General features: G+C 38.4%; 1 protein-coding gene across 1 annotated transcript in view; it reads left to right on the top strand.

The window, feature by feature from the left end:
* Window positions 1-21,980, top strand: part of MINDY2 (MINDY lysine 48 deubiquitinase 2) — a 78,365-nt gene that overhangs the window by 39,868 nt on the left and 16,517 nt on the right. The window contains exons 5-6 of the mRNA XM_066276044.1: window positions 6,210-6,312; window positions 16,605-16,747. Coding sequence (XP_066132141.1) covers window positions 6,210-6,312; window positions 16,605-16,747 — 246 coding nt within the window. The remainder of the gene's footprint in view (window positions 1-6,209; window positions 6,313-16,604; window positions 16,748-21,980) is intronic.

Below are 21,980 nucleotides of genomic sequence, written 5' to 3'. Positions count from 1 at the left end.
GCCACTCCAGCGCCTGGGGCAAAGGCCAAGGAGCCATCCCCAGCGCCCAGGCCATCTTTGCTCCAATGGAGCCTCAGCTGCGGGAGGGGAAGAGAGAGACAGAGAGGAAGGAGAGGGGGAGGGGTGGAGAAGCAAATGGGCGCTTCTCCTGTGTGCCCTGGCCGGGAATCAAACCCGGTACTTCTGCACGCCAGGCTGACGCTCTACCACTGAGCCAACCGGCCAAAGCGGCTACTGAATATCTTTTTTTTTTCTTTTATAAATAAATTTTTATTTTAATGGGGTGACATCAATAAATCAAGGTACATACATTCAAAGAAAACATTTCCAGGTTATCTTGTCATTTAGTTCTGTTGCATACCCATCACCCGAAGAGAGATCGTCCTCCGCCACCCTCCATCCAGTTCTCTCTGTACCCCTCCCCCTCCCCCTCTACTGAATATCTTATTGGGCACACAGATTTGAAATATTTCCATTATAGCAGAATATGATATTGGATAATACTCTTTTAGAATAACTATGAAAAGAATAGAACACATAGCAGGTAACTTCTAAATTAGTAAAAGGGCGGAAAATTAAATCAAAAAGAAGGAAGAAAGGAGAGGTAAAGAAATGTTGAATTGATGGGAAAGAGAGAATGGTAGTTTTTTTTTATCTTTCTTGAAGCTGGAAACGGGGAGAGACAGACAGACTCCCGCATGCGCCCGACCGGGATTCACCCGGCACGCCCACCAGGGGCGATGCTCTACCCACCAGGGGGTGATGCTCTGCCCCTCCAGGGCATCGCTTTGCTGCGACCAGAGCCACTCTAGCGCCTGGGGCAGAGGCCAAGGAGCCATCCCCAGCGCCCGGGCCATCTTTGCTCCAATGGAGCCTTGGCTGCAGGAGGGGAAGAGAGAGACAGAGAGGAAAGAGGTGGGGGGATGGAGAAGCAAATGAGCGCTTCTCCTATGTGCCCTGGTCGGGAATCAAACCCGGGTCCCCCGCACGCCAGGCCGATGCTCTACCGCTGAGCCAACCGGCCAGGGCCGAGAGAATGGTAGATTTAATTAATCCAAATATATGAATAATTATAATAAATATAAATAGAACTAAATGCTCTAGTTAAAAGACAGTGATTCTGAGGCTGGATTAATAAGTATCTTTATGTATTTGTTATTTACAAGAGATATATAAAACAGTATGAAGTTAAATAGAAAAATGCGAGGAAAAAGAGATTCCATACAATTGCTAATCAAAAGAAAGCTGGTATAGCCTGACCAGGTGGTGGTGCAGTGGATAGAGCATCGGACTGGGATGAGGAAGGACCCAGGTTCGAGACCCCGAGGTCACCAGCTTGAGCGCGGGCTCATCTGGCTTGAGCAAGAAGCTCACCGGCTTGGACCCAAGGTCGCTGGCTCCAGCAAGGGGTTGCTCGGTCTGCTGAAGGCCCACGGTCAAGGCACATATGAGAAAGCAGTCAATGAACAACTAAGAAGTCACAACGCGCAATAAAAAAACTAATGATTGATGCTTCTCATCTCTCTCCATTCCTGTCTGTCTGTCCCTGTCTATCTCTGCCTCTGTAAAAAAAAAAAAAAAAAAAAAAAAAAAAAGAAAGCTGGTATATCTATAGTAGTATCAGATAAAATACACTTAAACTTTAAGTCAAAAAAGAATTACTGCCTGACCTGTGGTGGCGCAGTGGATAAAGCATCGACCCGGAAACACTGAGGTCACCAGTTCGAAACCCTGGTCAAGGCACATATGGGAGTTGATGCTTCCTGCTCCTCCCCCCTTCTCTCTCGTTCTCCTCTCTAAAAATGAATAAATAAATAAAAAATATTAAAAAAACATTACTAATATAGATTGTTTAATTTGCAAAGAAGATATAAATTATTTAAAATTTGTTGCCCTGGCTTGATAGCTTGGTTGGTTAGATTAGAGCACTGTCCCGAAATGCAAAGGTTGCTGGTTCAATCCCCAATCAGGTACATACAGGAACAACTCAATGTTCCTGTCTCTTTCTCCCTTCTTCTCTTACTGAAATCAATAAATAAAAATTAAAAAAATAAGTGAAGAGTAAAATAAAATTTGTATGTGCCTGGAGATACCTGGAAAGTAAAAACCCTGATTGACTGTTCATTCCTTAGACCCATGGGAACTTTTGCAAAGAGTAAAGATCAGTTTATGACACAAAAAGCAAAATTTGTATGCATCTAATAACATAACTTCAAAGTACATAAAGCAAAATCAATGGAATTACAAGAAGAAATAGATTATCATATTGGAAGATTTTAATACATCTTTCTTTGTAATTGTTGGAAGCAGAAAAGAAACCTAATATACATACATTCTTCTAAAAAGTTTAATAAACTTTTATTTTTTAATAATTTCAGAAATAGGAACATTGCAAAGATGATACAGAAATTTCCCATATACTCTTTACCCAGTTTTTCATAATGGTATATGTGTCAAAACTTAGAAATTTAATATTGGTACTTTAGTATTAAATATATTACAGTATTCATTCACATTTCACCAGTTATTCCACTAGTTTTTTTGGTGGTTTTTCCAGAGTCCAATCCATGGTAAAGATTGCATTTAATCAATTTATCTTTCAAGTCTCCTGTCCATGACATTTTTTCAGCTTTTTTTGCTTTTCATGAACCTGAGATTATACATTCTTTTTCACAATGAAAATTTAAATTTCAAGACTGATTATATAGATGTCATTTCTCTCTAAAGTGAATTATAGTCTCAATACAACCCCAAACAAAATTCCAGAAGATCAGTGGGAGTAATTGTGGAACATGAAAAGTCGATTTTATAATTTATATGGAAATGCAAAGAGCTAGGAATAGAAGACAAGATATTCTTGAAGCAGAATAAGTAGAGAGGACTTGCTTTTCTAGATACAAAATATTTTAATATTGTAATTAAGAATTAGATCAATGGCCTGACCTGTGGTGCCGCAGTGGATAAAGCGTCGACCTGGAAATGCTGAAGTCACCGGTTCAAAACCCTGGGTTTGCCTGGTCAAGGCACATATGGGAGTTGATGCTTCCTTCCTGCTCCTCCCCCCTTCTCTTTCTCTCTCCTTTCTAAAATGAATAAAAAAAAAAATTAAAAAAAAAAAAAAAGAATTAGATCAATGACAGAGAATAGAGAGGGCAAAAAAGACCATGAATAAGTAGGCACAAATAAGGCTATGTAGAGTAATGGGAAAAGGCAATCCTTTCAGTAGAAGATGCTGAGACAATTAGAGATGTAATTAGCCAGTTAGATAACCAATTCAGATTTCTAATTAGATAGCCAACTAGAAAAAAATGAAATTATTTCTTCCAAATCACATCTAAAATCTATTCCTTGTGCATCTATGTTTAACTGTAAAAGATAAAACTGTGTAAGTTTGGGAATATGTTTTTAACCTTAATGATAGGAAAAAGGTTTCTAAAATAAGACAAAGACATTAACTGTGAAGAACATTGGTAGAACTTGACTACATTAAAATTGAGAAACTTGTCCCTGGCCGGTTAGCTCAGCGGTAGAACGTCGGCCTGGCGTGCAGGAGTCCCGGGTTCGATTCCCGGCCAGGGCACACAGGAGAAGCGCCCACCTGCTTCTCCACCCCTCCCCCTCTCCTTCCTCTTTGTTTCTCTCTTCCCCTCCCGCAGCCGAGGCTCCATTGGAGCAAAGATGGCCCAGGCGCTGAGGATGGCTCTGTGGCCTCTGCCTCAGGCGCTAGAATGGCTCTGATTGCGGCAGAGCGACGCCCCGGATGGGCAGAGCATCGCCCCCCTGGTGGGCTGTCTGACTGCCTCCCCGTTTCCAGCTTCGGAAAAATAAAAAATAAAAAAATGAGAAAATTGTATTTATTTAAAGATATTCCAAAGAGAATGTAAAAGGAAGCCACAGAGTAGAAGATTATTTCAACTTATATAATGAATAAAGGATTAATATCCAGAAGATATAAGGAGTTCTTACAAGTAATTTTTTCAAGGTAGACAACCTAGTAAAAAAGAAGCAAGTGATTTGAACAGGGTCTTCTTATAAATTGATATACAAATGGCCAGTGAACATATGAACTAGTCATCAGGGAAATGCAAATTAAACCCAAATGAGATAGCATTCTACATCCATCAGAATGGCTAACATTTAAAATTCTGACACTACTGATATGTGCAATTAAAGAATTCTCATCCCCTGCTGAAGAGAATGTAAGTTAGCTATCTACTTTGGAAAGCAGTTTGGAATTATCTAGTACAGCTGAGAATAAGCATTGACACTAAGACTCAGAAATTTGGCGGGGCGTATTCCTTAGAGAGACTCTGGATATGTGAAACAGGATACATGTACAGGAATGTTCATAGCAGTATTATTTGTCATAGCCTAACTAAAAACAACTTAGCCACCAAAAAATGAATGAATAAATATATTACAGTATATTCATAGTATGGAATACTATAGAACAAAGAAAAAGAACAGTATACCACTATGTACAACTACCTAGCATGTTATATATTTGCTTACTTGGTTTATTGTTTGTCTTTGCTTCAGAATATAAACTTTATGAAAGCATAGATCATCTATTTTTTTTCATTGCTGTGTTTGCAGTTTCTTTAACAGCACTGGGTATATAATTGTGTATAAGGCATCCAAAAGAATTAATTGAATGAAATATTAATGCAGAGATTCAGCTTATGCAAACTTGAAATGTTGTATTGTTCATTGTTAGTCTATGGAAGTACAATTGATTTTTGTGTATTGATCTTGTATTTATTATTCTAGTTGTATTTTAGTGGGTTCCTTAGGATTGAAATTTCAGATCCTTTGGAAAGACAGTGAAGTTGACTCACTAAAGAAAATTGCTCTAAACAATAAAAGTGTTTAGAAAAATAATGAAAATCTAAAGGAATTGCTTCTTAAGGGTTTAAGTTTCATTTTAGATAAATCAAAGCTGCAAGTCATACTCTTTTGTGTGGCTTAAATAGACTCATAGCCGAAAGATCCTATTTCAAAGAAAAGGCCTTATTTGCCTCTGCATCTAAAGATTGACAAGTGAACACTTCCATGTATTTTTAGTTGATATGAAATGTTTAATATATGTATATAACATTTTTCACAGTTCACTGCTTTGACTTTTTCAATTGACTGGTCTCAACCAACCCTCAGTCCCACTTGCATGGTTAAGAGGCTTTTCACCATCGTAGAATTTTGCAGGAACAAAGAAATTATAGCCTAGAGCAGAGCAGTTTTTCTTAAACTTCGCTATCCAGCAGTGAAATAAAACTGATACAGTTGAGACTGGAATTCATTTAAATCTCTTGAACAAGCTCCCCAGTTTGGGAACTACTGTCTAAAGTATTACCTTGCAGATAAATGTCAAGACTTGTGGTATTCAAAGAGCAAGTATTCAAGATGTGGAAAGAAAACATTGGCCCCCTTATTTTCTATAACATTGTATTAATTTGTACTTGTTTTGTTATGTATATATCATATTAATACAGAGTACATGTAAATAATTTATAAATAAATTTTAGAGAGAGGAGGGCAATCAAAGTAAGTTGTTTAGACAGCAGAAATAAATTTTTCTTCAATAATCAAGCAATAAGGAGAAAGAGTAGAAATGCCTAATTTTAATATTCTATAACTTAAAACATTGAATTTACTTTTCTAGTTTACCTCCAAAGACAAAGACTAAGTAAGAATCATTGGGCAAATATTGTCTCTGATTTATATACATTAACTTTTCTTCAGGAAAATAAAATTAATTATGTCTACTCATTTCCACTATACTTAGGAAGTAAGTTATAAATAGCATGGAAAACCTTTAATCTCATAAATTAACATCTTTAAATGCAAAACATTTATATTTTAGTTTTTAAAAAACCTGAGATTTTCTTATTTTTCCTCCTGAAATAGTTTCTTTTTTAATTTTAATCATTTAAATGCATCTTTACTACCTTAAGAAATAAAGTTGCATGTAATAATCCCATTTAATTATTGTTTTACATAATTGAAATGCAGCTGAGCAATATTTTTTTGTAATATGTTATAGCTGTAAACAAAATTAGAAACGGGTGTTAATTTTAGTGTTGATTTTTTTCATAAGTAATATTTGTATATTTAGCCATTGTATTAGAATAAAGTCCTGAAGAGTGGTATGGGTTTCTTTGTTATTGTTTTCAATCTTGTCATGATTAGTGAGAGAGTCATTTGTTTTCTAGATTGATGACATTGTAAAAGCTGTTGGTAACTGCAGCTACAACCAACTAGTGGAGAAGATCATCTCTTGTAAGCAGTCAGACAATAGTGAGCTGGTTAGTGAAGGTGGGTGAGTGCTATTATCCGATTTATTCTTGGCAAAATAACTTGTCTGATAATTTCATATCTTTTAAATGTCTTAAATGAGACTTCTTAGAAACACAAGTGTTGATACTTGTAGGAATTAAGAGAAGTAATTATACATAAAGCTGCTACTGAAAGGTTTTTCCTAGAAACTTTTTTACTTGACTTGTAAAATGAGGCCTGGATTTTAATGAAGATCTTTAGAATCTTGCTAGCTTTAATATGGTCAGTTACACAGAGGTAACTGATCATTACTCTTTATAAAAATGATAATTATTTGGGAGTACGATGTGAATTTTATAATTCATCCTGAATATTTCAGTAGACTGCGATGAGTATTATGATATTCAAGTGTTCATTTTGGTGGAGCTCTGCCTTCTGTTTCAGTACAATATAGTATAGTGAAGCTCCATTCTGGATCAAGGTATATTAGCTAATTAAAATTGCTAAATATATCACCATAGAAGCAGTTTCATATTTTTTCAGCTGTGTTCCAGTTAGTGAAGGGAAGATTTGAAACCAGAATGCTATTAGGAGCCATGGCATTTGGATATACCTTCCTCACCACCCACTTCACTTTTTCATAAATATACACAAATACTGAGGCTGCTATTCTCCTCGGTTTGAAGAGTAAACAAAAGGAAGAGAAATCATGCAAAGCAGGGAGTGAAGTTCATTATTCTTAAACACACATTCTTTTGCATGTGGTTAAGTTATATATTATTATAATATACATATTACAATTACCACATTTTTAAAAATTAAAACTGACTACAAGAGCATATGAGAACATATAAAAGAAGACATGTACATGAACCCCATACTAGAATTGATTAATCAGAGCCCAACTAATTATCTTACTTCATTATCCATCAGTTTAACATGTTTATGCAAGAGGCAGATAGCAAGAAAATACACAGTATTTTGGTTAAGGCTTATCCTAGTCTTCTATTTACAGTAAACACATAAATAAATATACAGGGATATCATTGATTTGTATGACAGCTCTATCGCTGCAACCTAAGGCAGCAAAGTTTAAATTTTCGGGGGAGAAGGAGCACCAAAAGCTGTTAAAAATACTTTCTCTCAGTTAAAATTTTACTCACTAGAACTTATCCAAGCTCTCATTACTATAAATATATTTCTAAAAAGCAGGCTATAAAGAAAATTTCCATCTGTGGATTCCCACTTTCATAGTAACTTCCAATATGCTATTCAATAGTAATTGAGGGAACAATAGAATTTAGAAAGTGTTAACAGTTGGAATGATAGCCAATAAGTGATATTTGGGTGAATAGATTTATAGGGTAAGAAGCTATAGGGAATCCTTATAACAGCAGGCTGTAATGTAACAAGGTAGGACTTAGGTAATACATTAATAATAAATGCACAACAACAACAAAAACCCCAGTCCCACTTGACTGGTGGTGGCACAGTGGATAGAGTATCAACCTAGGACACCGAGGTCCCAGGTTCCAAACCTGAGGTTGCCGGCTTAAGCAAGAGCTCAGCTTGAGCCCCGCCCCCCCCACCTCCGGTCAAGGCATGTACAAAAAGTAATCAGTGAACAACTAAAGTGCTGCAATTACAAGTTGATGCTTCTCATCACTCTACCTTCCTATCTGTCTCTCTCTCTTGCTCGCTCTCTCTCTTTCTCTCACACACACATATACACAAAAGCAAAAAATCCAATCACTTTTTCACTTCTCCTTTTTCTCAATCTGATGTTACAACAGTTATTGTTATTTCTCTGACATTGATTTCCCATGATAATGAAAAACAATAGCTAATTTATATAGTATTGATTACTTAAGGATGTCTTGGTAAAAGCAAGGAAGGAATTATCTTCTCTAGTGGTATAGAATTTTGGGGTAATATATACCAGAATTGAATAATTCCTTGATATATACATTTTTTAAATTTATTTTTTATTGTTTGATTTTAGCCAGAGAGGAAATGAGGAGAGAGAGAGAGAGAGAGAGAGAGAGAGAGATAAACATTGAGCAGTTCCTGTATGTGCCCTGACTGGGAATCAGACTGGCAGCCTCTGCTCTTCTGGTGGATGCTCTGGTTAGAGTCTAACCAACCAAGCTATCAGCCAGGGTGATTTATACATTTTGTGATGATGAAGTTCTGCATATCAGATTTCCATATCAAGAAATAATTATATATAGAATTCGCTACAATTGAAAAACTAAACCAGCCTGACCAGGCGGTGGCGCAGTGGATAGAGCGTTGGACTGAAATGCAGAGGACCCAGGTTCAAGACCCCAAGGTCGCCAGCTTGAGTGCAGGATCATCTGATTTGAGCAAAAGCTCACCAGCTTGGACCCAAGGTCGCTGGCTGGAGCAAGGGATTACTTGGTCTGCTGAAGGCCCGCGGTCAAGGCACATATGAGAAAGCAATCAATGAACAGCTAAGGTGTCACAACGAAAAACTAATGATTGATGCTTCTCATCTCTCTCCGTTCCTGTCTGTCTGTCCCTGTCTATCCCTCTCTCTGACTCTCTCTCTGTCCCTGTAAAAAAAAACAAACTAAACCAGTTTTTGTTTATAAGAAACTACAACTGTCTTCTTGATGGTTACTTGTATAAAGCACTAAGAAATCATATAAGAAAGAAGAGACTACAATGGATATTTTTACTTATAATGTAGCAATTAGCATCCCTCCATAATTTCCTTTATCACATTTTCTTAGGTACAGTATTCAACTAAAGTAGTAGTCTGCTTTCTTTTCTGTTTGGCCTACAAGTTTAACTTTCTTTCTGAATCAGTAAATTATCCAAAAGGTGGTTTATTTTTAATTCTTATTAAAATATATTAAGCTTTGGTCTTAGATAATAACTATTTTTGTTAATTCAAATATTTTATCTTTAAAGTTAACAAATACCAGAAATACTTTTACTATAATTCTTTTGGATAAGAAAGAAATATTATTTAGCTGACAGTCAAATAGAATTAGATCCTCTTTCAGCTTCTTTCAGATGATATTAATTTTCTTTTGATGGCAACACCTTTAAAGTAAAAGTACAAAACTTTTACATGTCAATAGAGTATGTATTTTTTTTATTCAGTGAGAGGAGGGGAGTCAGAGAGGCAGACTCTGGCATGCGCCTTGACAGGGATCCACCTGGCAAGCCACTAGGGGGCGATGCTTTGCCCATATGGGGCATTGCTCTGTTGTTTGGCAACTGAGCTCTTAGTGCCTGAGGTGGAGGCCATGGAGCCATCCTCAGCACCCCAGGCCAACTTACTCCAATCGAGCCATGGCTGTAGGAGGGGAAGAGAGAAAGAGAAAGAGAGAATCGAGAGAGGGAGGGGTGGAGAAGCAAATGGGCACTTCTGTGTGCCCTGACTGGGAATTGAACCCAGGACATCCACACACTGGGCCAATGCTCTACCACTGAGCTAACCAGCCAGGGCCTGTATTTTTTTTAATTGAGAGGAGGGTAGGCAGAGAGACAGACTCCTGCATGCGCCCTGACCAGGATCAACCCGGAAAGTGCCCTACTAGTAGATGCTTACCCATCTGGTGTTGTTATCCCTCTCAGCAACTGAGCTATTTTTTAGTGCCTGAGGTGGCCTCGGCATTGGGGCCAACGCACTGGAACCAATCAAGCCATGGCTGTGAGAAAGGGAGGGTTAGAGAGAGAGAAGGGGGAGGTAGGACAGAGAAGCAAATGGTCACTCTCCTGTGTGCCCTGACTGGGAATTGAACCCAGGACATCCACATGCTGGCCAGTGCTCTACTGCCAACTGGCTAGGGACCCATAGAGTATGTATTATTTGCTACTTCTTCTGGGTGTTAATACCTTTTTGAATCTAGTTATAATGATGGGTTGTGGCAAAGCAGCAGAAATCAACAATGGAAAGAAGAATACAAGCTGAAGATGAAGTCTCCTTCACCATAGCTGGTCATTTAATTCCAGAGACTCTCTCAGGAATAATTTTTACTTTAACAATTGTTTCCAAGAAAAAAAAATAAATATATTCTTAAAGAAATAATTTCAGAATATTCATTTATTCAAATATTTATTGAGCCTTTATTGTGTGTGCTATATATACAGAAGGTTATAGTTTGAATTCATATTATTTTTTATTAAATAGTATTGGTTTCTTTTTTTTTTTTTTTTTTTTTTTTTGCATTTTTCTGAAGCTGGAAACAGGGAGAGACAGTCAGACAGACTCCCGCATGCGCCCGACCGGGATCCACCCGGCACGCCCACCATGTGGGGATGCTCTGCCCACCAGGGGGCGATGCTCTGCCCATCCTGGGCATCGCCATGTTGCGACCAGAGCCACTCTAGCGCCTGAGGCAGAGGCCACAGAGCCATCCCCAGCGCCCGGGCCATCTTTGCTCCAATGGAGCCTTGGCTGTGGGAGGGGAAGAGAGAGACAGAGAGGAAGGCGCGGCGGAGGGGTGGAGAAGCAAATGGGCACTTCTCCTGTGTGCCCTGGCCGGGAATCGAACCCGGGTCCTCCGCACGCTAGGCCGACGCTCTACCGCTGAGCCAACCGGCCAGGGCTGGTTTCTTTTTATTTTGAAAAATTTCAAACCCATAAGAGCATTGAAATAGCACAATGAATATTATATATATATACATATATATATGTGTGTGTGTATGCTTCACCTAAATTAACCAATTATTTACATTTTTGCTTTCTTTCTTTAGTCTCACACACATACATTATTTCCTAAATCATGTGAGAATTAGTTACAAATAACGTAGCACTTTAACCATTAATGCCTCTGACATTTGTCTCCTAAGAATAAACAATTCTCCTATATAATCACCTTACAATTATTTCAGGAAATTAACATTGATACAATACTATTATCTTATATGTGTACTGTTCATATTCAGAATTTTCCCATTGTCCCAATGATAGTCCTTACAGCTTTAAATGTTTCAGTGTAGGCTCCAATTAAGGATCATCATAATTGTCTGTCATTTTAGTCTCTTAAATCTAAAACAGATCTCTAACCTTTTTCTTTGTTTTTGTTTTTGGTCTTTTCTGATATTGTCTTTTCTTAATGGTCCAGGCCACTTGCTTTGTAGAATAATCCTCAGTATGGATTCATGTGATTATTTCCTGAGTAGATTTAGGTTATATATTTTTGGTGGGAATACTACATAGTTAAAATTGTGTCTTTCCCAATGCATCAAATTTGGTAGCAGATGACGTCTGATTATTCCATTATTGGTGATGTTCACATATGATTATAGTGGTATCTGCCAGAATTTTTTGTTGTAAAGATGCCCTTTGCTCTTTGTAATTAATAAGTAACCTCTGATGTTATGCTTTGCAACTATGTGAATACCCTGTTCCCTAATAATCTTTCACCCAATAGAGTTGGCATTTGTTGATTCTTGCTTGTATCAACTATTACTATAGTGGCTATGATATTTCTGTTATTCCTTCTACATTTATTATTTGGCATTATTCTGTAAAAATTAGTTTCCCTTCTCCTCTTTCTCCCATTAAATGGAATTTTGTGTCAGTGTAGACTCATGGGTTGTTTCCTACTCAGTGTTTTTATGATTCATTATCATCATTATTGATGCTTGTATTTATCCCAGATATGGCATATTGGATGGTCTCAACTGGATCCAATGTTCTTTTGACATTTCTGGAGCACTTCCTTGTTTTCTAATACAATAAAAAGTTCTGGGCTTTCTACTGCTTCCCTAGAATCAAATCGTATCAGCTCCTTTGTCATAATAAAAGAGATTTCATTGCCCTGTCCACTTAAGTAAAAATAGTAATATTCTGTGTTTGATTTTTGAAGCTTGACAATAAGTAAATTTTTAAAAATCCGATAATTTCTTTAAAGCTATTACAGTGACAGTTAAATTTTGACTAAGTTTAAATTTGAATACAAGTCTCAGTCAGGGCCATATCTAGTCAACATTTTAAATAAGCCAAGTTTCCTTTTATCTCATTACTTCTTTTTTTTCCTTTTTGCCTAGTTTTAGTGCTCTTCTTCCTAACTTCACATCCTTTAGGGCACTCAGTACTTTCATCTTCTGTAATAACTTCAGTAATAAAAGAAAATAATTTGATAAATTAATTTAGTATTGAATTTCTAAGACTAAGAGATATTTTCAAACACGCTAATATTAGGAAAATAATCTTTAACTTAAATTTATTTTCAGTAATATTATCTGATTGTTACCATTACAATAATTTTCACCTTACTTTAGTATCATTAATAACAATATCTATAACAATAAAATTGAAATTTAATCCTAAAGTTGCAAATAAACTATTTGTCATTTGAAGCAGTGCAAATAAATAAACTGCTAGGTAACAGAATTGTTTACCAAAATTTGTTTAATTAGTTATAAAAACCTGAATTTATATAAGACTTTTGACTATTTCACTAAAATCACGGGAGTTTCACTGTTTAAAAATTGGTGGAAGAATTAGGAAACATTGTTCTCTATAGGCCTAAATTACTATGCTTTATGATTTGGGGAGAAACATAATTCAGTTTGTATTTGTAATAATGAACACTAAATTTTTCAGCTTAATGCCAATAATTCTCCTGGGTTCCAGTCTTTACTTTTCCATAAGTAGTTTTGTTCTTAAGACAGTTACTTACTCTCTCAGCCTCTGTCCTGTTCTGTGGAAAGAAGCTAAGAAAAACCTTTATAGTATTGAATTTTTGAATTTCATACCCATAAAAGTGATGTTGTACTATATCTCCATTGAATTTTTGTGTCTTCTTGAAAGGATTTGTAGAGAGACGTTGTATGAGTAAGGTGTGGGAGGGGCATTTAGAAACATCTTTCTGAAGGGACTGTTTAGGAACAAGGAGTGGTGCTTTCAGCACAGGCATTATGCTTACGTTTAAAATGCTATGTGACAGTAAGTGCTTTAGGCCCTGGCTTCTTGTTCAGATGGTTAGAACATCATCTCCATATGCTGGGGTGCAGACAAGAATCAACCAATGAATGAATAAATAAGTGGAACAAAAAATCAGTGTTTTTCTCTCTCTCCCCCTCTCCCTTCTTCCTCTTCCTCCTCCTCCTCCTCCTCCTCCTCCTCCTCCTCCTCCTCCTCTTCTTCTTCTTCTTCTTCTTCTTCTTCTTCTTCTTCTCTCCCTCCCCCCATTTCTCCCTACTGTCTCTAAAACGCAATAAAAATTTTAAAAAATAGTAATTGCTTTAGTGTATAATCCACATATTCTCAATAACTTATTACTTAGCAAAGTAATAATAGTAATCAAGAAGGTGACTATTTCTAAATGTATAAACCCCAGAAGTTGCAAATATACTATACATTTCCTTGCTTATGATCTTCTATATGTTTTGTACTTCCCCTTCTACCGCAACCAGTTCTACCTTAACCAGTTATATGGAATAGTGTGATATATCGGTAACTTTTTACAACCACTTTGCCCACCTTGCAGCTTGAAGTGATGTAGGTTGAGAGTAAGGGAGATGGATGGAGAGTGGAATAAACGCATCTGGCCCTACCAACTTTCAATGTCCTGTTGAGGTGTCAGGCTTTAAAATTTTTTAATTGATTTTTAGAGAGAGGAAGGGAGAGAAAGAGCGAGAAAAACAGCAATTTGTTGTTCCACTTATTTATGTATTGCTTGATTGACTCTCTTATGTGCCCTGACCTGCTATTAAATCTGTAACCTTGGTGAATCAGGAAGATGCTCTAACCTAGTGGTTCCTAACCTTTTTTGGGCTGCAGACTGGTTTAATGTCAGAAAATATTTTCACTGACTGGCCTTTAGGGTAGGACGGATAAATGTATCATGTGACCGAGACAAGTGTCAATAGTGAGTCTTAGACAGATGTAACAGAGGGAATCTGGTCATTTTTAAAAAATAAAACATCATTCAGACTTAAATATAAATAAAACGGAAATAATGTAAGTCATTTATTCTTTCTCTGCAGACCGGTACCAAATGGCCCACGGACCAGTACTGGTCCGCGGCCCGGGGGTTGGGGACCACTGCTCTAATCAACTGAGCTAAACAGCCAGAGCCTGAAGCTATCAGTTTCTTAACCCAGGTTCATATTTGCTCCCTATATTTGTACCCCTCTGCTCAGTTATAAAACTTTTTAGAGCACTCTTTTCCCCCCTATCGTTTCTTAGACTTTTCTTCTTTAGTAAAGGAAGGGAACAAAAGGAGGAAGAGAAAGAAGGAAAGAAGAGAAATACAGGCTTCTAAAATATTTACATAGTTGATTTCCATTCCCACTAGTTATGTTCTATAACAGATATTTTCAACCTTTTTCATTTCAGGGCAAATATGAAATAATTACTAAAATTCTGCAGCACACATATAAAATATATTTTTTCTATTTGACCAAAAAATAGGTATAAATTTGATTCATTTACACTGGATGGCTATTGTTGTGTTAGCTGTTGTCATTTTCTAATTTGACAGTCTAAGGGAAAAGAGGTCAGTGCACCTGACTGAATAGGTATTGCACGTGTTAAAAATTCTTGCGACATACCAGTGTGTGCCTCTTATGGCACAGTAGTTGAAAATCACTATTCTATAAAATTGCTATGAACATTGAATTATTGAACCAGTACTCCTATGGGAAACAAAAAAATTAGGTTCCTGTAAGCCTCTAGTCACAAAATTTTCATTAACTGATAAATACATAACCTTGTTTTATGTGCATTTCTCTTTAGAGACACTTTATTTCATTTATATTGCTGATTCAATAACATTAAACTCATGGCCAACAGCAGTATAGCTAATCTGAACAAAGCTTTAAAAATATTTTTTTTTCCATAGACACATCACAGCCTTTGTACACTTAAGTACACTAGCGAGCACTCCAGCGTTATGCTTGGGGGCCATTTTACATAGTAAAAATCACCCCCCTAAAAAGCACAGAAATGTAAAGAACGTAGCACTCAATTGAAAAGGACATTTCTTTGTAGTATGAGAGCTGAAACAAGGCAGAGTGTTGCCTTGTTTGACCTCAGTGGGGAATGTGCACATTTGGTGACTCAATTTTTTTGGAGCTTTGCACATAGCTAGGAATGACCCAGAAAACACTGCAAGTATTGATTTGGAGTTACAAATAAATTTTAGCTAGTAGGCAAATTTGGCCAACAGCAAAGATCAACTATACATATACTGCTCACAAAAATTAGGGGATATTTTATCGCTTCATATTCATTTTGAACTATTCCCTACCTTTTATAAGCGGTATATATCTTTTAAATTAAATCCCAGAACACTTTTTTATATTTCATTATTTTTTGAAAATAGATCATTTCTACTTTTGAACTTCATATATATATATGTGTGTGTGTGTATACATACTTTATACACACACAATAATATATCTAAAGGGTGGCACATGCTGAAGGAGATAGGCTAAAAATGGTATCAGGTATCCACTGTTTTCTGTTCACTTTTACACCTACTTTGTTTTAAGGCAAGAATTGAGCAGTTTGTGAATTGAGAATTGTCTGAGACCTTTGTTAAAATCTTAAGCAACCTGACCAGGCAGTAGTGCAGTGGACAGAGCATCGGCCTGGCATGCTGAGAACCCATGTTCGAAACCGCAAAGTCGCTGGCTTGCAGGCAGGCTCACCAGCTTGAGTGCAGGGTCTCTGGCTTAAGTGTGGGATCATAGACATGACCCCATGGTTGCTGGCTTGAAGCCCAAGGTCTCTGGATTGAGCAAGGGGTCACTGGCTCAGCTGGAGCCCCGCAGTCAAGGCATATTAATAAAGCAATCAATGAACAACTAAAATGCTGAAACTATGAGTTGATGCTTCTCATCTCTCTTCCTTCTTGTCTGTTTGTCTCTTTCTTGCTCACTAAAAACAAAACAAAACAAAAAAATCTTAAGCAACTGATTTTGCTAAGGCCACTTTTAATTTCTAAACCTTATCATACCTGCTGATAATACATCTTTCGCTCCTACACACTTTTTAAATTGCTAACTCTTGCCTTATTTGGTTTTAGTGGGCTTTAGCTTTATTGTGTCTGTGTGTTTTTTTGCAAGCTGCTTAAATCCTTTTTGGAAGTAGGTAAAGATTATGTAAATACATTAATTGATAAAAAATAATTTCATATAATTGTTACTTTAAAATGGGAATGTCTATAGACACATCTTCTAAAATATAAAAGTAGAATTCCAATTTGGGATCACCATGTTATAATAGGAGAAATCTTATTCTGACTGGCCTTTCATCATACTTGGAACATAAATAGAAAAACTTTTTTTTTTAATTTTGAAATTATTCTTCCATCTAATATTATGCATTGGTTCCACAGGCTTTGTAGCGGAGCAGTTTCTGAATAACACAGCCACTCAACTGACGTACCATGGATTATGTGAACTAACTTCAACAGTTCAGGAAGGAGAACTTTGTGTGTTCTTTCGGAATAATCATTTTAGTACCATGACCAAATACAAGGTATGATATAGAAATAGCTATTTAATTGTTATTTGAAACTAATGGAACTTTATTTAAGGTGTCTATGACCTGCTTCAAAATAAAAAAACCTTTGCATAATGTTTTTTAACCATCAAATTATGAAGGTAATTATTAAATACTTCTTTAGAATGGAATGAATTAGCCATTTAAGTGTTACTTGATATTCATTTTTTTGTTTTTAAGTCTCCAATCCTTTTTCATACACACACATTAAAATATATTAAAATGTATTTATTTCCTTAAAATAAAAGATACATCCTAGGCCCTGGCCGGTTGGCTCAGCAGTAGAGTGTTGGCCCAGCGTGTGGAAGTCCCAGGTTTGATTTCCCAGTCAGGGCACACAGGAGAAGCGCCCATCTGCTTCTCCAACCTTCTCCCTCTCCTTCCTCTCTCTCTCTGTCTCTCTCTTCCCCTCCCGCAGCCAAGGCTCCACTGGAGCAAAGTTAGCCCGGGCACTGCGGATGGCCCCATGGCCTCTGCTTCAGGCGCTAGAATGTCTCCTTTGGAAACGGAGCAACACCCTAGATGGGCAGAGCATTGCCCCCTGGTGGGCATGCCAGGTGGATCCCGGTCAGACATATGTGGGAATCTGTCTGACTGCTTCCTCGCTTCTAACTTAAGAAAAATACAAAAGAAAAGAAAAAGAAAACAGATACACCCTAATGACCTAGAGATAGAATGAGGATGATGGCTAGTGGTGTATGTTTATATTTGAGGGCTAAGGGAGTTTAGAAGAAAGAATCAAGTTTTTTTTGTTGTTGTTGTTGTTTTTTACAGGGATAGAGAGAGAGTCAGAGAGAGGGATAGACAGGGACAGACAGACAGGAACGGAGAGAGACGAGAAGCATCAATCATTAATTTTTCGTTGCGACACCTTATCATTGATTGCTTTCTCATATGTGCCTTGACCACGGGCCTTCAGCAGACTGAGCAACCCCTTGCTGGAGTCAGCGACCTTGGGTCCCAGCTGGTGAGCTTTTTGCTCAAGCCAGATGAGCTCGCACTCAAGCTGGCGACCTCGGGGTCTCGAACCTGGGTCCTCTGCATCCCAGCTCAACACTCTATCCACTGCACCACCGCCTGGTCAGGCAAGATTTCTTTTTATGATAGTGTTTTATGATAGTATTATTATTATTATTATTTTTTTTTTTGCAGAGACATAGAGTCAAAGAGAGGGGTAGATAGGAACAGACAGACAGGAACGGAGAGAGATGAGAAGCATCAATCATATGAAAGTATTATTAAAATTATCAGTGTGACTTTAAGTTCTTCTTATCATGCCATTTATGGCTCTGCCAAAATATCTTACTGATTCATCCCTTTTGTTATACTTTTATCCATCCAGTTTTGTTTTGTTTTTAAGATTCTATTTGTTGCCTGACTGTTGGTGGCACAGTGAATAGAATGTTGACTTGGGACACTGAGGTCTCAGGTTCAAAACCCCAAGGTCATGGGCTTGAGTATGGGCTCATCTGGCTTGAGAGCAGGCTCACCAACTTGACTGTGGGGTCGCCAACTTGACTGTGGGATCATCAACATGGTCCTATGATTGCTGGCTTGAGCTCATGGTCTCTGGCTTAAGCAAGGGGTCACTGGCTTGAGCAGTGGGGTCACTGGTTTGGCTAGAGCCCCTGATCAAGGCACATATGACAGGGGTCCCCAAACTACGGCCCGCGGGCCGCATGCGGCCCCCTGAGGCCATTTATTTGGCCCCCACTGCACTTCCAGAAGGGGCACCTCTTTCATTGGTGGTCAGTGAGAGGAGCATAGTTCCCATTGAAATACTGGTCGGTTTGTTGATTTAAATTTACTTGTTCTTTATTTTAAATATTGTATTTGTTCCCGTTTTGTTTTTTTACTTTAAAATAAGATATGTGCAGTGTGCATAGGGATTTGTTCATAGCTTTTTTTATAGTCCGGCCCTCCAACGGTCTGAGGGACAGTGAACTGGCCCCCTGTGTAAAAAGTTTGGGGACCCCTGACATATGAGAAAGCAATCAATGAAAAACTAAAGTGTCACAACCATGAGTTGATGCTTCTCATCTCTCTCCACTCCTGTCTCTCTCTCTCTCTCTTTCTCATGCGTGTACACGTGCTAAAAGAAAAGAAGAGAAAAGAAAAAAAGATACTGCTTTACTTCTGACAGTGTACCTAATCACCCAATCAGTACATCCTTTAGAAGAGTCAGAGACACTTTCCCTCGTCATTGATCCAGTGGCTGATTCACTGGATTTACCACAAAATCTACAACACTTCTTTGGCTGTTACTGTAGAACTAGAACCCTAAAGCAGGCGTCCCCAAACTGCAGCCCCCTGAGGCCATTTATCCAGCCCCCACCGCACTTTCAGAAGGGGCACCTCTTTCATTGGTGGTCAGTGAGAGGAGCACTGTATGTGGCAGTCCTCCAACGGTCTGAGGGACAGTGAACTGGCCCCCTGTGTAAAAAGTTTGGGGACCCCTGAAAGAAATACTTAATAAAATTTAGGAAGGGGTTCCTCCATAATGGTACCTATTTGCTTAATAAGGAAATAGAATGGAAGATTGTTCCCCTGTTCTGTTAAGCCTGTTAAGCATTAAAACTATTATTCTCGACCTGTGGTGGCGCAGTGGATAAAGTGTCGACCTGGAATGCTGAGGTTGCCGGTTCAAAACCCTGGGCTTGCCTGGTCAAGGCACATATGGGAATTGAAGCTTCCTGCTCTTCCCTCCTTCTCTCTCTCTCTCGTTCTCTCTCTCTCTCTCTCCCCCCTCTAAAATGAATAAATAAATAATAATTAAAAAAAAAAAACAGGAAAACTATTATTCTCTACCACTAATTCCTGGGTTGTTAAAATTTTGGTAATTTTTTACAGACTTGAGTGCCAGGAAATCTCTAATCTAATAATGATACAAGTAAGGAAAAAACTATAAAGTTGCTTTTTCAAATAAGATTATATTTAAGCCCTGGCCGGTTGGCTCAGTGGTAGAGCATCGGCCTGGCGTGCAGGAGTCCCGGGTTCGATTCCTGGCCAGGGCACACAGGAGAAGCGCCCTTCTGCTTCTCCACCCCTACCCCTCTCCTTCCTCTCTGTCTCTCTCTTCCCCTCCCGCAGCCGAGGCTCCATTGGAGCAAAGATGGCCCGGGCGCTGAGGATGGCTCTGTGGCCTCTGCCTCAGGCGCTAGAATGGCTCTGGATACGACAGAGCAATGCCCCAGAGGGGCAGAGCATCGCCCCCTGGTGGGCATGCCTGGTGGATCCCGGTCGGGCACATGCAGGAGTCTGCCTGACTGCCTCCCTGTTTCCAGCTTTGGAAAAATGCAAAAAAAAAGATTATATTTAATACTACATTAGATCTTCATAATGCCTTTTAACATTTTACTTTTGAAGAATTCTTAGATGTTAGTGCCATTTTATGCCCATATTTAATGATCACTTCTCTTCCCATCTTTCTGTTCCTGTGCATTCTTTGGAAAACCTATGGTATAAAACACAGTTCATCCCACAGAATTTAAATATACTTTCAACAAAAACATAAATTTAATATCTGGATAGAATTCTTTCTACTACAGATAAATTAACGTGTCTGTAACTAGGTGGCTATAATAATAAATTGACAGTCATATATATCTATAAATTTGTTATTTTTTTAAGTTTTATTTAGAAAATTAAATTTAATGGAGTGGCATTGATCAATAAGAGTACATAGGTTTCAGGTGAACATCTCTATAGCATTTGCACTATTGATTATGTTGTATACCCATCACCCAAAGTCAAATCATTTTCCATCACCTTATATTTGTTCCTCTTTACTCCCCTCCCCCAATTATTATTATCATCTCAGGACCAAGGCCAACAAGGAAGAAGTCTATGTTGGCAGGACAAAAAGGATTACTTAGGAAAGGTCATCTCCAGCTTCTTTTATTGATTTTATCAATTTCCTTAGGAATTTACTAAACTCTAACTTGTGTGTAAAATCTTCTGCCATCTGAAGTTTTCTGGAATTCTAGAGATGTATGAGCTATGGACTTTTGTTTGACTAAAGAGGAGGTATCTGTCTGTTATAACATTTTCCAGTATTAGATTTTTGTTCTACCTCCTGTTCTAGACATTGGCTGGAGGCAGGGGCGAATTCTCTGTTAGGTTAGACTTTTTGGTGACTCCCTCTACACCAAAGCATTGGAGAGTACTGTATATCTATTTATAAAATTTGTACCTAGACAGAGTATTCTTGTTTATTAACTTTACCATTCCATCTCCATAGACTTTTTAAAAATCAATTTTATGTTTTTTATTTTTATTTTTAAAAGACTTTATTGATTTTAGAGAGGGGGGGCGGGGGTAAGGAGCATGAAGTATCAACTCATAGTTGTCGGTTCTCATCTGTGCCTTGACTGGGCAAGCCCAGGCTTTAGAACCAGTGACTTCAGCATTCCAGGTCAACGCTTTATCCGTTGCACCACCACAGGTCAGGCCTCCATAGACTTTCTGTTAGGCCATCTGCCATCACAGAGTCACAACGGGTATGTTAATCAAATAGACGTTTTTCCCCCTGTATAATATCTACCAGTCAAACTCACATTTTCGAACTATCTAACATAGTATGATGTATGGTTTTTTTTGTTTTTTTTGTTTTGTTTTTGTTTTTGTTTGTTTGTTTGTTTGTATTTTTCTGAAGCTGGAAACAGGGAGAGACAGTCAGACAGACTCCCGCATGCGCCCGACCGGGATCCACCCGGCACGCCCACCAGGGGCGACGCTCTGCCCACCAGAGGGCGATGCTCTGCCCCTCCGGGGCGCCGCTGTGCTGCGACCAGAGCCACTCTAGCGCCTGGGGCAGAGGCCAAGGAGCCATCCCCAGCGCCCGGGCCATCTTTGCTCCAATGAAGCCTCGGCTGCGGGAGGGGTGGAGAGAAACAGAGAGGAAGGAGGGGGTGGGGGTGGAGAAGCAAATGGGCGCTTCTCCTGTGTGCCCTGGCCGGGAATCGAAGCCGGGTCCCCCGCACGCCAGGCCGACACTCTACCACTGAGCCAACTGGCCAGGGCCTGATGTATGTTTTTTATTTTTTTAATTTTTCCATTGATTTGAGAAACAGAGGATGAGAGAGACAGAGGAAGAGGAAGGGAGAGAAGTATCAACTTGCTGTTCCACTTACTTGTTCCATTTAGTTAGGTACTCATTGATTGCTTCTCACATGTGCCCTGAACTACAGGTTGAACTTACATTTCATTG

Source organism: Saccopteryx bilineata, chromosome 4 (assembly GCF_036850765.1).
Source record: "Saccopteryx bilineata isolate mSacBil1 chromosome 4, mSacBil1_pri_phased_curated, whole genome shotgun sequence".
Taxonomy (NCBI): Eukaryota; Metazoa; Chordata; class Mammalia; order Chiroptera; family Emballonuridae; genus Saccopteryx; species Saccopteryx bilineata.
The sequence above is the reverse complement of the archived record's forward strand: the minus strand, read 5'-3'. Positions and strand labels throughout refer to the sequence as shown.